The 16,769-nt window shown below is 40.6% G+C and overlaps 1 protein-coding gene across 5 annotated transcripts in view; it reads right to left on the bottom strand.

Annotated features, from left to right (window-relative positions):
* Positions 1-16,769, bottom strand: part of TOX (thymocyte selection associated high mobility group box) — a 277,437-nt gene that overhangs the window by 134,443 nt on the left and 126,225 nt on the right. For all 5 annotated transcript variants that reach the window (XM_038390465.2, XM_038390463.2, XM_043507821.1 and 2 more), the window contains one exon: positions 2,504-2,569. In XM_038390465.2, coding sequence (XP_038246393.1) covers positions 2,504-2,569 — 66 coding nt within the window. The remainder of the gene's footprint in view (positions 1-2,503; positions 2,570-16,769) is intronic.

The following is a 16,769-nucleotide window of genomic DNA, read 5'->3' as shown; positions in this document are numbered from 1 at the left end:
GATAGCAGTGCCAAACAGCCTTTTGGGACAGTCTAAAAGAATATCATTAATTTTCACTGTATACTTACACTTCTGGCTCAGTTCCAACACTGGCTTTCTGTAAAAATCATTTCAAATATAGAATTATGTTGTTTGCTTGCAGCAACATCACAAGAACAGTAGTGAGCCATATGTTACTACTTAGCAACTTATAGACTAAGTCCCAAAGCATGTACTGATTTGAAAATTGAACAGAAATGATAATTGTTGAGTGATGCTGTGAGGCAAGTTGTCTTGGATTACCAGGCTATGCAGATGTTTGATGTTATGTAGAAAAAGAAACAAAACTGTATTCTTCCTGTTTGACGGCTGGATTTTTATGATGTTAGCCTAAAGGGGATAAATTGATTAAAAACCCTTACAATAACACAAGGTGATGTTTCCCTGAATATGAACACATTCCAGTAAACAAAAGGAATTTAAAGTGCAAAGTTCAGCTTTCCAAGATCATTCATCACAATTTTGATGTCTAAACTTTATTTCACTCTGCAATACATACTATCATCTGAATTCTTTGAGGTATTGAGTTTCAGGAAATATTAGAGAGCAAAGTTAAAATATGAAAAGATAATTATATAGTTACCATTCATAGTTTCATAATTAAATTATAGAAATGTCATGTTTGTTTGATAAGATTTTTTTGTGGAAGATCAGATGATTGGAACAGGAACAAAGCACCTAGTAAACACATTCTGAAGCTTCATAAAAGATTAAAACTATTACTGTTATTTTTAAACACTTCAGTTTAAATTATCCAAACTATTCACACACAAAGTATAAAAATATCAACAGAAGAAAATCAATCTAATGTATAATGTGAATTTGCAATCCTTTAATCAAAACTATATAAGACAGACGATGCTCTGAAAGGTAGCAGCTGCTTTATAACAGCAATCATTCACAGAGTTTGTATTTCTACTGTTTCAAACAAATTCAATTAGCCCTTGCACTTCAAAACCCTTAAGGCATAAATGAGATGCTACTAGGTTGCTTTAATCTAATAATAATACTAAACTTGTCAGTACAATTTTTGGATTAATGGTTAGAAAAAAATTAGTAATATAATTTTTCATTTTTTAATCAAACAATTCTATTCAAAACTACCTCTGGATCTTGGAGGGTTCTTTGCCGAATGAGTTCGATCATACAAGAATCTTAAATTTAAAGTTCAGTCTTCCAAAGGCATTCTTACAGTAACTTCAACAGCAGACAGGGAGGTAATATGGTGGGAACATTCACATTTTAAAGATGGGCTTTTTGACTGACAATATAGCTCAGCTCACATAAAAGATAGTTAAAGAATGAAAGAGAATATACCTATAAATTAAATTTGAGTAGATAAGCATGACTGTCTAAAACACTTCTTTATAAAGATATTTAGCTCTCAGTATAATATCAGTTTCCAAGACTGTTAATTCAACCTTGGGATTATACCCATCTATCTGATAGCTCATCTACAGACAGGATGCAAACAAACTAATTTCCCACTTAACAAGATACCTGCATGTAAACCCATAGGTTTTGTCATGCAGAGGAGTATCAGACTGTCCACTATGTGAGATGGGTACTGGGCTACATGAACCACTATCCTGATTCTTTATAGTGTTCCTATGACCCCAGCTTAAATAATGGACTTGTGCTGCTGACACAGAACTGAAATGATTGAAATATACGGAATGTATCAACAGAATCAGAATTCAAATTCTCCCTCAGCATATGGCTGCATTCACTCACGCACAGGTTGTTTTGCTTTTGTTTTTAAAAAGCTACGACAATCCTTCAGTTTCACAAGTTTAAAATAAATTAAAATGAAAGTAACTTAGATGAAAAAAATTTCAAGGTGTGGACATATGCCACATTTTAATGGGTTCTGATAATTTACAAATTGTTCCTTGCAAATTCTCCGTAAAAAGGACTCAAAAATATTTTGCAACAACTTAGACCATATTATACTCTTTTGACTGCAAGATAAACCTCAGCCTAGATTTTGAGAGACTCGTTATGCTAACAGTAATGGTGCAACCTTGGCAACATTCCTCAGCCATACGATTTCTGTTAAAAATGCAATTCTTCATCTACAACTGGGCTAAGAGTGATAATTAAAGCTATTTGTGATAGCGTAGCTTATAATGATTAACTTGTCTGCAGTCAGATAAACAAATAACCTGCACCTGTAAAGACTTTATTTCCTGAAGGTAAAACAACTGTTTAGGAAAGATCATGCTGGCAAAACAGCTGCTTGCATTCTGGAGAGGAAACAAGGTAGTATCTTTCAACAAACGCCAACTCTGGTGTTTTATCAGCTCTATCTCATTAACTGGAAAGAAGGCTTAAATGCTTTGTTTATAAATTATGATTATTCCTGATTGCAGCAGTTACTGATAATGCCACTCATTTGCAATGCAACTCTTTGGATTTGTTTAATTACAATTTGAAACAAGGCAGAGAAGATTAATTAACCCACCTGGCTTGCTGGCACATAGTCCTGGTTCGGCTCTGTCATACTCATATACATGTTGTCACCGTCAAACTGCGAATGAAATAATAGTAAACATTCAGCAATCTTGAATGTTTTTCAGCATCAACTGGAAAACAGTAACCATAAAATAATATTATAGCCCGGTTTGGAAGACTTGTAATTGCATATGTGCATCTTGTCTTTGATGTTCCTGTTGTCATCCTTATTGACCCTGGATGTCAGTGATTTGGAGTAATTAGTGCTCTAGTAATTACAGCAAGCAAGCAAGCAATGAATGGTTTCCTTTCATCTGCAATCTGTTTTAAAACAAAATGGCTCATTTTGTGCACCATATATACATTCTGCTATTGGTTGCAATGAAGTACTAAGTGAATTGCACAGTTTCTGACAAGAGGAAGATGATAATGGAAAATGTACTAAAATGCATCTTAATGGATTCTAACTTTACATTTTGATCAAGAACAAGTTTGGAAGTTTCAAAACAAATTAAAATCCACCTTATTGAAATGTCTCCAAATCAGAAATTAAAAAGATTCTTAGACAAATTTCAGGCATTTGAACATCTGAAATACAGAACTTACAAAACTGGGTGGCATAAGTGGACAGTGTGCTTGATGTGTAAATAAAATGAATATGAATAAACATAACTGTGAAATTACCCTTCAGTAAATTATAACAAATAAAATGAACGGAATTTGTGGGAAAACTGATTTTTCTTTTTTTAAAAATAGAATTAGATGCAACAAAAACAAGACTGAGAGAAGCTGATTAGGAAGGGAAGGTCTACCTGGAATGAAACAGCTAGAATATAAGGCTGGTCAGGTATCACCACAAAAAAAGCATGAGACTACTTGTTTTGTACCATGTAATCTGGACACTGTGCCCACAGAACTCTCTTCATACTCTTTCAAATGTCTGTGTCAAGTTTACAGTGTGGGTAATTATAGTCCTAGTATGCAATCTAGAGTTAGGAGAAACCTTTCCAAGACTTTGGAATAGAGATGGAGAGCTGCAGGAATGCTCATCCCTCAATCATCAACTGAGAATTTCCAGTTGTTATTAGGTCTGTTTGAAATAACTTTCACCTGACCTCATCTGTGCATACTCAGAGTGACATATTTTGGAAGTGGGCCATTATTTTGATAATGTGGCATAAAAAAGTGGCAAGTTACATAAGGCGGGATTTTTAAAAAAATGTTCAGCCTTGATCTTACCCTATTCCTACCGAAGTCAGTAGGATCTACTCATTGACTTCTATGAGAGCAGAGTAGGCCAACACTGACCATTTTTGAAAATCCTACCTGTAATACACAATACATCCACAAGGTCATAGGGAGGTATCCTGAACAACACATCTGTGGTCTCATAGAAAGCAAAGACTCCAGTACAAAAGTGATCCAGGAAATATAACATCCAAAGCTTCACTGTAATTGTGAGCTAACTGAGCTGTTCATAAGTATTCAAAGAATACTGTTTGTTTGCAAACTGTTCCCTTCAACTAATCATTAGTCATTCATAGTGTGCAATTGATCAGAGTGACATGGAGGTATTTCTGCTGGTTTGGGTGGATGAAACTTTTAATGCTAGAGAACAACAAATGAAAAATAGAAAATTTTTAAAATAATGCGTAACATGCTGGGTTGAATTTTCAGATGAATATTCCTGAAACTTCATAAAATTTCTGAACGTTTCAGGACTTATCATCATTCTCCACAAACATGTAGGAATTTTTGAATATTCACAAATACAAATAATAGAGAACAATAGCTGGAGTTTTTATTGGCAAAAATATTTATGATTTTTTAAAAATATATTTGGCCCACTCTGTTTGCTGGACATATGTGTAATATACAGCTCAATATATCCAGTGTCTCACAAGATGTGTTCTTTTGCAGCACATCTGTGAAGAACACATCTGATGCACATGCTACAGCACAGTCTAACAGTATAGAAGCAGACTGAGTATGTACCCATACTTGCAACTAATCAGAAATACAAAGGAGTACCCAACAGCTGACAGATTAATGGCTTGAGCACGTGCCCAGAAAATGCCACTACCAAATACAATTTTACCAGATGGGCCCATTTTACTGATGAAAAGTTTGATCCTGCAGGATCCTACCCTATAGTACTGAGTGACTTCATTACCCTCTGACTTTCATAGGAATTGAGGGTGCTCAATAAGTTGCAGGACAGAGTCCTAACTCCATGGAAATCAACATTAACTTTAACATTACATAACTTCACCATGTGTTATGTACTATTTTATAGCTCATGGATATCTCATATGCATGAAAGCATGCCTACATGTATACACACACACATCCTTCCCCAGCACAGCTTAACTCAGAAAGTGTCCTACTTTTATCTAGATTTACAGCTGGATTGACTAGGCACAAGGAGTCAAGTGACTTGTCCAAGGTCACACAGTGAGTCAACAGATCAGCTAAAATGTGACCCAAAGTCCCTTCAGAATACAAGATCTTTATTCCAGCTTCACCAAAACGGTCTTGTTTTACATATCACACTAAATCTACAAGAACTTTTCCGCCTTCTTTCACTTGTGACGTAACTGCTGTGATTTTATTGCAAATGTGCATACTGTGAAGACCCAAAAGCACCATTCAGAATGTGGATATTTTTGTCCAGACATACCATGAAATGCAAAGGAAGGCAGTTAACTGAGTCAGCTTTTAGGCAATCTATATGTGAGACATATTTATTATGTAACATTTCATCTAAGATTTATACTTGGCTCTGAAATCCATTGGTACTATTAAGGGAAGATTTCAAAACCATTAAAAATTTTAACTTGTTAAAAGTGAATGCTAATACAATATCTGATGTAAAATAACAGCTACTCCTCACATTTCTTTTCATATTAAAGTGGTACCGCATGAGACATTTGGGTAAGAGCAAACTAAGAACACCATAGCACACTACTATGAAACACTATGTCACCTAGAACAGTAACTAATATATTAGGGAAGTGCATCAAGATTTTTATTTAAATGATTATAAAATAAAACATACATATAACTTCCATCCCAGTTATCACAATGAGATGGTCATTTGGAATTTCCATTGTACAGCACAGAAGATAGCTTCTTTTCAGACACATATGGCATAATATTCAAAGTATCTGACTGCTGTTATGAAATGCAATTTGTATACAAGTTGGGAACCCAATTACATCTGTGCATTAACTGGGCATTACTGATAGAAAAATGACATCAAGAAGAGCCATTTGGGACCTTCTACTTATGTCCAGAGTCCTAACGCTATTTTATATGCTAATTATGAAGTAGTAAGAGTCAGAGTCATATTATTATTCATTATTTATACAGGGCCTTAAATGTACACTAGTTTTTTGCGTAGAAAAAACTGTGTCTCAAACGCATTGTAATCAAACTAGCAAAAAAACAAATACAGAGCAACAGTAACTGATGAGACATTGTTGATGAGGGCACCAACCTAAGACACCAATGTAAGAAGGCTTCATCAAAGAAGTTAATTTTACAGAGGAATTTGGAGGAGAAGAAAGAAGGTTCACGGGATATAAGAAATTGGAAGAAGCTGCAAATAAATACACAGTAGCAGCAGGGCTGGTTTCTGGGGCAAATGATCAGGATGGTCACCCGGGGTGCCAACTGCTGTGGCTGCCAAATTGATATCCAGGGGATGGGAGTGGGGAGGTGCCAAATTGAGGTTGTTGGGGTTTTCTGTGGAGGGAAGACCAAAATTTTCCACCCTGGGCAATAAAATGCCTAGGACCAACCATGGGTAGAAGGAAACAAAGTGTGAGGCCAATAATGGAAAAAGAAGACAAAGGGAATGTACGCAGCGAGAGGAAACAAGAGGACACTCTTACAGAAGCCATGACATTTCCCACCCTTTGTCACTTTATGGATTTGGAAAAGATACATGTGAAGAAGTTGGGGGGTTGCAGGTGTGATTGGCTGTGCGATCTGGTCACTCTTTCAGAGTTTTGAGAAGGTGTAGCAGCCAGAATGTCAGAATGGGGTGCTTTTCAGGGATGGTTTGCAAACTGTGGGGAGACGGGATCGGGTTGGGTCCCTTTCAGGATTTTGGAGAATGGATTAAAAAGCTAACCTGGGAGTTGTACTCCTGCCTCAGATGCAGTTCAACACCACTCACAGGACATTTGTGGGAAGTGTTGGCGACGCACCCATTCTCATCCATTCCCCACCAGAAAAGCCTGGAAATTGTTCCAGATGCTCGATGGTAATAACGAGAGTATTAAACCTAGGTGTATACAAGAGGCAGGAACATTACTGCTTGGGGCAATCGATACAGGTGAGAAACCAAGCTTCCCGGAGTCCCCTGCTGGGACGGGGAGGGTGTTGGTATTCTTACCCGAGTGCTGTTCCTGGACCCTGCTCAAGGGATTCACTCTTCCACATTTACCCTCAGCTAGTAAGTGTCCGTTGCATTTAACACTCTATCCCTCTCCTTCAACCCACACTGGCAGTTGGAAGAGAGAAGAAGCTTCCTCCCTGTGCCGCCCCACACCCCATCTCAGAGCCTACTGGCTGCTACGGGGGTGGGGGTTTTCTTTGCTACTTAACACCTCTGCCTCTCTCCTCACTTTGTGATTCCTCTGCTGCAAGAGGGTGGGAGTGATTCTGTTACTCATGTCAGCCCTCATTTTTGGCTTCCTCCTCAGTGAATAGCCTCTGCGCCTGCCTCCGCCACTGCTCTTAGCTTTCACAAACAGGAGCAGAATAATCTGAGTTGGTGCTTATTGATTTCACTGCTGCCCAAAAGGAGCTGAAAAACAGCAGTAAAAACTGGCAAGGCTGCTGCTGTTATTGTTATTTGTATCATGACAGTGCCTAGATGCCCTAACTAGGATCCAGTCCCCATTGTGCTAGGGGCAGTACAAACACTAAGAGATACCCCTGCCCCGAAGAGCTTACAATGTAAATAGACAAGACACACAAAGGATGAAAGGAAGGAAGTGTTGTTATACCCATTTTACAAACGAGTTACCAAGGCAGAAAGAGACTAATAGGAAAGGGGCATAGAGAAGATACCTTGTAGATTATAGCTATTGTATGTTATTAAACTCAGGTATTATGTGAAAGCCTCTGGACCTGGTGTCTTGACTTCTCCAAAATACATTACAGATCTTCCAAGCCTATGCTTCCAATCATACTTTCTAAATATGAAGTTTCTATCAAAGATTGGAAGTGAATGATTAATTTAAATCTATGCTCAAATTGTACCTTTAAATCACCTTTGTACCTTTAGATCTTTCTTTGATGGAGTGTGAGCACTTTTCATTGTGTTTTTATTTTAAAGCACAATAGTGTAAAACTGCATAAAATATTATGTATAATCCACTAGTGATTTATACATAATTTTAATATTTGTGGCTTGTAGATTTTGTTGCTAACCTGCATTACCAAAAACCCATTAATCCTGAAAAAGCTTTAAAATTTGGTTTTAAAAAACAAACAAAAAAAAAACCAAATGCAAGCAGTCAGCATTGTTTGAGGATGCTTAATGACAAGCAACGAGTGACATTCTCTGTTCCTAAGAGATGCCATAATGAGACTAAAGCAAAGATGGGATGCAAACAGAAATCATCAAATGATTATGCTAAAGGAAAGGTTGATCTTGTTATCGAAACCATTAAAGATAAAAACAGAATTGCTCTGTAAATGCCACATTATTGCACTATTGAAAAACCATCCTCATGGTACATTGGTAAAATATTCTAAAGGCAGATGTGACAGAGTGGGTAGATATGTCAGTATCAAAGTGTAAACTCCATTTTGAATTATGAACTCCATTTTGTATTATGTGCTGAACACATGTCTGAACTTGCCCAAGACAGGTTATTTTAATACATTCCAGAGAGGCTCCCTACCCAGGAAACGTGTTTGAAATCTCACTGAAGGACCATCACAGTGAAACCTTCAGAAGGGCAATCTAGGGCCATCAACTGTGACTGTCCTTCAACTACTGCCCCACTCCCCAGGAAAAATAATTTTCTATAAAGGGGCCTCCAGAAGGAGTGAGCATGACGGGGGAGTGAGCTGGAATGCCCTAGAGGAACAATGGCAAAAGGAGGCAGATATTTAAAAAGGAGATGTAAGAGCAGGACGCTACTCTGAGCTGTGGGCCAACCATCGTCACACATGTGACATGCAGCAGAAAGAGGGTAACAGATACTTGCCTAGCGTGAACTGCCAATAGACCTTGGACTCTAAAAAAGAGTAAAATCAAATAGGAGAAGGTGCATCTCAAAACTTTAGTTATTTTGCAAAGATCTGTAACTCTCTATTGCTTTTAAGAGTAAAGTCTCTGTGATTAAGAAATTCCTTTGCTAAGCTTGTGTTCCTTGCTTGCCAGCCACACTGTCCTCACAGAGGTTACACTAGAAGCTTGGACCTCCCACAGACTTGGTGGAGCTCTGCAGGAGTGTGTGTAAGTGATTAGGTGACTTGGGTCTGAGGCACTGGTTTCAGGGTCTAGAGCAGATAGACTGTGGAAGGGTATCCTATGCACCAGGGAAGGGTATCAGACAAGAGGTTAGAGCCTGGCAGTGTGCCCTCTAGACCCTGAGCTAGAAACAGTGACCACTCTGTCCAGAACCAGTTGACTTAGAAGCATATGGGACCCAGCAATTGGATCCACTCACAACAGACTGGTGACTGTGCAGAGTGGTATCAAGTCAGGTTGTAACAGCATACATTTTCAAAATCTTTACTAAAAGATAATTTTCAATGCAAACAAATGTAGAAAAAAAAAGTGTCAAAGTCTTCTAAAAAGCACACAATTTCTGGCACATCCACTCATAAGATGTATTATCATTTCACAGATGACTTATATAATTGTTTAGATTTTCTTCAGTAGTGTACCTAGACACTATGTACAAGTTCTCCAGGCTTTTTTCCAACTTGTTCCCCAAACTAACTTGCTATTTATTGCTCTCACTATGGCAGGGGTGGCCAATCTGAGCCTGAGAAGGAGCCAAAATTTACCAATGAACATTGCCAAAGAGCCACAGTAATACATCAGCAGCTCCCCATCTGCTACTTCCCTCCAGCCCCCAGCACCTCCCCCTCCTTCTCCATGCCTCCCGCCTGCTGCAATCAGCTGTTTTGCAGTGCGGAGGAGGCTCTGGTGAGGGGAGGGAGCAAGGGCATGGCAGGCTCAGTGGAAGGGGCAGGGGCCTTGGAGGAAGGAGTGGACGGGGAGCAGGGCCTGGGGCAGAGCAGGGGATTGAGCAGTGAGCACCCCACAGCAGACTGGAAAGTTAGCATCTGTAGCTACAGCCTCGGAGTCAGCGCCTATACAAGGAGCCACATGTTAACCTCTGAAGAGCCGCATGCAGCTGAGGAGCCACAGGTTGGCCACCACTGCACTATGGGAAGGGAATGGAGTCCAAGCGTCTGCTGAGTCCAAAACAGGGAAGTGTACATTTTCAAGCATGCAGATTAAGTATCTAAAATACAATGGTGATTACAATCTGAATGATTGCACTACAGCTTTTATATTTCCAGTACACTTAATAACAGTCAATGTAGAAGTGGACAGAGGGTGTTGTTCTGCTATCCACTTTGAGCATGCATGTGTCAATGCCTGACAGATCCTTGAAGTTTTTAGTCTCCATACAGAGCGCTGAGGATGTTACTGAGCACAGCAGGAAACTAGAAGTAGGATGAGACTGACAGAACGATGGCAAAGTCTAGACATTGCAGAATGTATCAAAGACAGCACAGGCAAGAATGGGCAAAGACTATATAAGTCTTTTGTGTAAACATATATAGAAGACAGTGGACACGTAGGGATGAACTATGAACTACCTCAATTGGGTTCCAGCTCCCTTTAACCTTGAATGTTAAATAAAAAAAGTGCGCTGCAGTCTTGATAAACTATTTCTTGCATCTAGAATACCTGTTAAATATGCACACAGAGATTGGCGTGGCAAAGACTTTTGTTATTATTTTACTTAATACAAACTAAATTATAGATACATCCATCCACTAGAGAGAGACCCGAACCACTGAAACTAGACTTTTTTTTCCATAATAATTGAGTAAAACTATTATACTTTGGGGCTTCTGACCTTTTCAAAACCCCACCACCTGGCCAAACCCAGGGTCGGGCCTGATTCTGCCCTACTGAAGTCTGTGGTCATGAGAGCAGAATCAGAGCCCTACAGAGATAACTTCCCATTTTCACTGTCAGTGTAATTTTTGGGAACATTCATTTCTATCCTCTTTCCTCTGGACCCTTTCTTAAGTGGTAAACTGTGAAAGAAACGATAGAAAAAAAGTTAAAAATCAAAGAGAGAGGTGATGGGCAGTACACACAAGTAACTATGCAAAAAGCACAGCTACTTCTATTAGCTTCCACAGCACTGCTGTGTCACAGCAGAATAGTGGCTCCTTAGATCTTACAGAATGAACTCTGCACAAACTGGACAAAATTATATCCTTACATGACTTCAATGGGAACCGGGTACATGGACCCATCGACAGAATTTGGCCTACTGTGTTATTTATGGAGAAAGCAGGGGATATACAGAACCTGAGGAAAAGCTTAAAAATACTTCTCAAACTGCTTCTGGTTTATGAATAAGAGAAACACGGAAATAAAGTGGACTAAAACAAAATAGTACATAAGCAAAACTCAACCATTTTCCGAAACAACTTTATTATACCATTGAGAGACTTGAGAGACAAATCAGAGGTAACCACAGTAAGGTAAGCGGAGTGTCCTGCCTACATATTTCACAGCCACCTGTACAAAAGATGAGAGAAAAGAAAAGTATGAAATTCCTTTAATTCTGATTTTAAGAAACTGAATACAGGCTTGATCATACAAGGTGCTGATCAAGCCCGATGCAGCCAGGCACTTAAGCACATGCATAACTTTAAGCATGAAAATAACCCTGTTGAAATGAAAGGGTTTACTCATGTATTTAAAATCAAGTATGTGTTTTAACGTTAGGACCAGGCCAAAGTGCTCAGAACTTTGTCAGATCACACCCTAATTCTATAAATATGTGCAAGGCTTACAGGCTAGAAAATACCTTAAATTTCTGGTAATCAAATTATTTAGAACACTTGAGTTCATATTTATGTGCAGTGTAATTTTCAAGGGGCTAGATACCTCAAATAATTGGTAATTGATCCTTTCTAGATAGCTGGTTCAAATCTGGAACAGAACAAAGGAGGCAGCCATCATGAGAAATCCCCTAGCTACCACCTGAGCTGGAACAAGGGCTGTACTAGGGGAAAGGATTGTGCCCAGACTAGAAAGGTGTCCAGTCTGTGAAAGAAACTTATTGAAACATCTCTAAAGGTGAGATTTTATCTTTATTCAGTTTTTATTACTGCACTAGACTTAGACTTGCGTGTTTTGTTTTATTTTGCTTGGTAATTCACTTTGTTCTGTCTGTTACTACTTGGAACCACTTAAATCCTACTTTCTGTATTTAATAAAATCATTTTTTACTTATTAATTAACCCAGAGTATGTATTAATACCTGGGGGGGAGGCAAACAGCTGTGCATACTTCTCTATCAATGTTATAGAGGGTGAACAATTTATGAATTTACCCCGTATAGGCTTTATACAGGGTAAAATGGATTTATTTGGGGTTTGGACCCCACTGGGAGTTGGGCATCTGAATGTTAAAGACAGGAACACTTCTGTAAGTTGCTTTTAGTTAACCATACAGCTGTTAGGGGATGTGGTTCAGATGTGGGTCTGGGTTTGCAGCAGACTAGTGAGTCTGGCTCAAACCAGGCAGGACACTGAAGTCCTAAGCTGACAGGGCAGGAAAGCAGGAGCAGAATTAGTCTTGGCAATCTGTTGGCAGCCTCCAAGGGAGTTTCTGTGATCCAACCCATCACAGCTGCCACACAAAACCTTGGGTCACATTACCTATATTAAGGAAAAGATTAAGATCTGAAATCTCTTACTCAAGTTGCAGTTGCAGAAGACCCTAAATTCAAATGCAAAGTTCTGCTGTTCCGGAAGGGGTAGACCCCAGAAATGACATACAAAAGGTCCCCACTGTGGGAAACGCTGAGTATCAGATGTTTCAGAAATGTGTGCCAAGTAATGGAAAATAACAGTACAAGAGATAAAGGACAAGGCCAGAAGATTTTGGCTGGACAGAGGACTAAACTTTGGCTGAACTAAGGACTAATGATATAAGCAGCACCTGAGAGTCTTTACTACCACAAGATAATGGAACCCAAAGATAAGAATGATGAGAACATTGGGTGATAAACAACAGAAAAGGAATAAACAAGTGCTGTATATATATTGCTGTGGGAAGGGAAATAAAGTGCTTTTTACCAGCAACTGTGTCAGTTGTCCTGTAAGCCAGCCTGCTAGCAGCAACAAATGGTGACCCCGACGTGATAGAATTCTGTGAATTTGATACCACGGACAGAGGAAGAAATAGCAGGGACCGCCGCTGCCGGTGTCCACCGTTCAGGTGAGGGACCGGGACGCCCAAGAGGCGGGGGAGCTCCCACTGAAAGGTGAGCAGCGGGGAATATCTCTCATAATGGGAGCGCAGCATCAGCAGATGAGCAGGCCGTGTTTTAAGGTCTTAAGCAATCTGCTTAATAACCAGGGAGGAAAAATTTTCCCCAGAAGCCTCTGCAAAAATTGCTTCGGTGGGGAAAGCGACGGGGTTTCCTGGTTAATGCAAAGAATGTGTTTGACTCCTCGTGTGGAAAACAGTGGGGGGAAGACCTGTGGGACTTTGTGAGGGTCGGAAATAAAAGAAGCTGCTGCCTTGAGCCTATCTGGCGGACTGTTCATCGAGCCGTTACCACTGCAGCGGCTCAGGCAGGGGCGCATATTGCATTACGCGAGGCATTAGAATCATCAGCGAAAGGGGCCTTCACGGAAGGAGCGAAAGACTTTTTTCGTAAAACAACGCCTATGATTCCTTTGGCGCCGTTGGACCCCAGTGAGGTACCGTTGCCCTTGAAGGATGACGACTCAGATCGGGGCGAACCGATGGCCGTGGATCAGCCTGTGTCGGGGAATTGTCATCGGGCAATCCAGAAAACCCCTTACAAGGGGGTCAGGATTGCCGCCCGCGGTTGTGCCACCAGCCCCTCCCCGACACCGTTCGGATTACTGACTTGCCTAAAACTGAAGAGTTTGATAACTTAAGCAGGAACAGATTAATTCGGTGGTTATATAAGGAAGGTATATAAGGAACAAATAATGGATAAGCTGAATAGAAAGGAAAACAGACCAGCAAAGATCATCACGATCGCATCTGCTACAACAGCTTCAAGAGCACGGCATACCTGACCCCTCAACGTTTTGCCCATATTTGTAGGTTGTGTGGGTATTATGGTTGTACGGAGCACCTCACTCCCAAGGGAGAGTTGCGACCAACAGCCAGAGGAAGAATATCGCAAAATTTATGCCCCCGCTACGCAACCGGTTCAACCAAAAGTGAAACCTTCGCCACCTACGTGTTCTTCAATTGGACGAGGGCAAGAAGAACGGGGACGGGGGTGATTGGAGGGATTGGGGGTGGGAGGAGCGGGATCTCCTGACCCAATTAAGCGCTGGCATGGATTGATAAAGGATGCTATAATTGAAGGGGAATTTTGGATGCCATGGTATTTTTGGATGCCGGGTATTTCCGGTATCGGTATCAAGGGAGGGGGTTAAATCTTGGGTGCGGTTAGACTGGAAATGATGAGGGAGGCTCAGAAAGCTATTGTGGCGTATGGCTTGAAAAATCCGTATATACAAGCGTTATTAGAACAAATATTCTCGGCAAGCGATGTGTCCCTTTGACGTCCAGAAATTTGCAGACTGTTGTTGCAGACACCCACACAGGATATATGGAAGGATTCATGGAGAAAAAAGGCTGAGCACGCGGCAGTGCTTAATTTAGATAGACCCCAGGACGACCCTCTCCAGTAGCAATCAATAGACATGTTGTTGGGACAGGGGCGATTTGAAGAGCCTCAGCTACAGGCGCGATTGGTACCCCAAATATTACAACAGTCTCAGCTTCTAGCATTGGAGGCATTCAAAGAGCTCCCTGATTTGGGCACCCCTTCACCTCTCTATTTAAAAGTCACGCAGGGAGTGGGCGAATCTTTTATGCCCTCTTTTGGACCGCCTCAGGATGCATTGGATAGGGCCCCTAATCTAACACCAGACGCCAGATCAGCATTGGGGGTAGATTTAGCCCTTCAAAATGCTAACCCACGTGTAAGAAGATTTTGGTGACCTTACCAAAATCGGCCTCCCTAGTCGACATGATTGAAGCCTGCACTCGTGCCCCCTTGGGAGGAGGAGGATAGGCAAAGATTCATGCACGCGCCTTGGGCGTAGCCTTGAATACCTCCAAGTCGAATTGGCATAGAAGAAGGAGGGGGCGTGTTATTAGTGTGGAAAGATGGGTCACTTAAAACAGGATTGCCCCCAAGAACAAGAGGTCAGACTAAAGCCCCTTTTTTGTATTTGGAACTTCGGATCACTGACTGCACCGTACGCCCCCAGCAGTTAAAATCTCTCCTCATGTTCGCACACTGTATGATGCACAGAAACTGCTAGGTAAACTGCAATGGCTTCGCCCCCTTTGTGGCATCACAAATCAGGATTATAATTCCTCTTCTTCCCTTATTAAAAGGGGGGAGAGCCCCTGGAGATAAACGACAACTGTCGGTACTTACAGAAGCAAGCATTACAACGAATAGGACAGAAGGTGGGGGAAGGGTTTATTCCGGGAGATATCGGGAAACTTACCCTTCTTGGTAGCGGTCTTTAGCCTAAGATGCAGTAGTTGGAAGCGCTATTATTTCAGTGGGATACAAGGGATAAAGACCCCTAGTCGGTTTTGGAAATGGATATTTCCACCCGTGTAAAAATGTGCGTACGGTAACTTCCAGAATTAAAGCAATAGCCATGCTAATATTGCAAGCGCGGAAAAAGAGTAACTGTAATGACAGGAATTGATCCGCATCAGATTTTGTTGCCATATCCTGTTTATTTCCAGAATGAGGATGTGGGTTATCGATATTGTTATAGTGGTATTGCTTGGGTTACAGGGGGGACTCCTTGTACCCTACGCGTGCGAATGACGTATAACCTATGGGACGTCTAGTATTGATAGCCAATGTCACACGACTTTTGTTTGTCTGATTCTGTGGCAGCGGGGGAACTACTGGGCACTTGTCTTGTGCCCATATGTCATCATCCCGAAGAAATTGGCAGTCACACCATGCTTGCAGCTTATGCCAATTTGTCTTCACAGTATTCGAATATGGCAAATGTGGGGCCCCGCCAATTACTCCTTGCCCCCTGGGGACCTATCCTTTTACATACCCCGTACCCAGCCGGGGCAGATAATGTAACGCGTGCGCGAGTGGTTAATTGCACACGCGCAAAAGTACCCATGGGCTGCCAAACCGTAAGTGCCCCCCTTTTGAATTGTACTAATGCGGTTAATGTTTCTTTTAATTATGGACATATTATTTTGCCGTCTGGTTGGTTTTTTACCTGCGGCGAACGAACCTTTAGTTATATTCCTGCCAATCTAAGTCATAATACCTTGTGCTGTCTTAGCCGAATGACCCTTTTGTTGCCCGGAAAGAATCAGCAGCGAAATCGGCGAAGCACGGCCCTGCAAAATACGTGTTCCGCCGATGTTACCTTATATAGTCACTCAGAATATTTGGCTTTGCTGAATGCTGTTGCAGGCATTCCTGGCTTTGCAACTTATTACACGGTGCAAACTTTGAATGCATTAGCTTGTTTTGCTGTTAAAGTGCTTAATGCTATATTACAGGCAATTGCTCTTTATTAGTGTGTTGGAGTATTAAACAGTTTAATCTAATTTTTGAAATATTAACTGAGTTATTAATCGATGTAGATAGCATTTGCCATGCAGTTTTATATAATAGTGCTGCGAGTGAATTTTTGTTATTAGCACATGAACACGGATGTGAAGATTTTGAGGGTATGTGTTGCGTTAATTTGTCAGATCATTCTCACTCTGTTCATGAGTTACTTGCAAAATTAGAACAAAATATGAATAACATCATTATAGCACACTCTTTTATTAATTGGTATCTGTATTGGTATAATTTGTTTGTGTGGTCCAGTATATAGTTCAATGTATGCGTTGGGGAATGTCACGGATGATTCACGCTGCTTTTTAACAAAAGGGGGAGATGTGGAAATGCTGAGTATCAGATGTTTTAGAATGTGTGCCA

The sequence above is a fragment of the Dermochelys coriacea genome, chromosome 2 (genome assembly GCF_009764565.3).
Source record: "Dermochelys coriacea isolate rDerCor1 chromosome 2, rDerCor1.pri.v4, whole genome shotgun sequence".
In the NCBI taxonomy this organism is placed as follows: domain Eukaryota; kingdom Metazoa; phylum Chordata; order Testudines; family Dermochelyidae; genus Dermochelys; species Dermochelys coriacea.
This window is presented reverse-complemented; position numbering and strand designations above follow the sequence as displayed.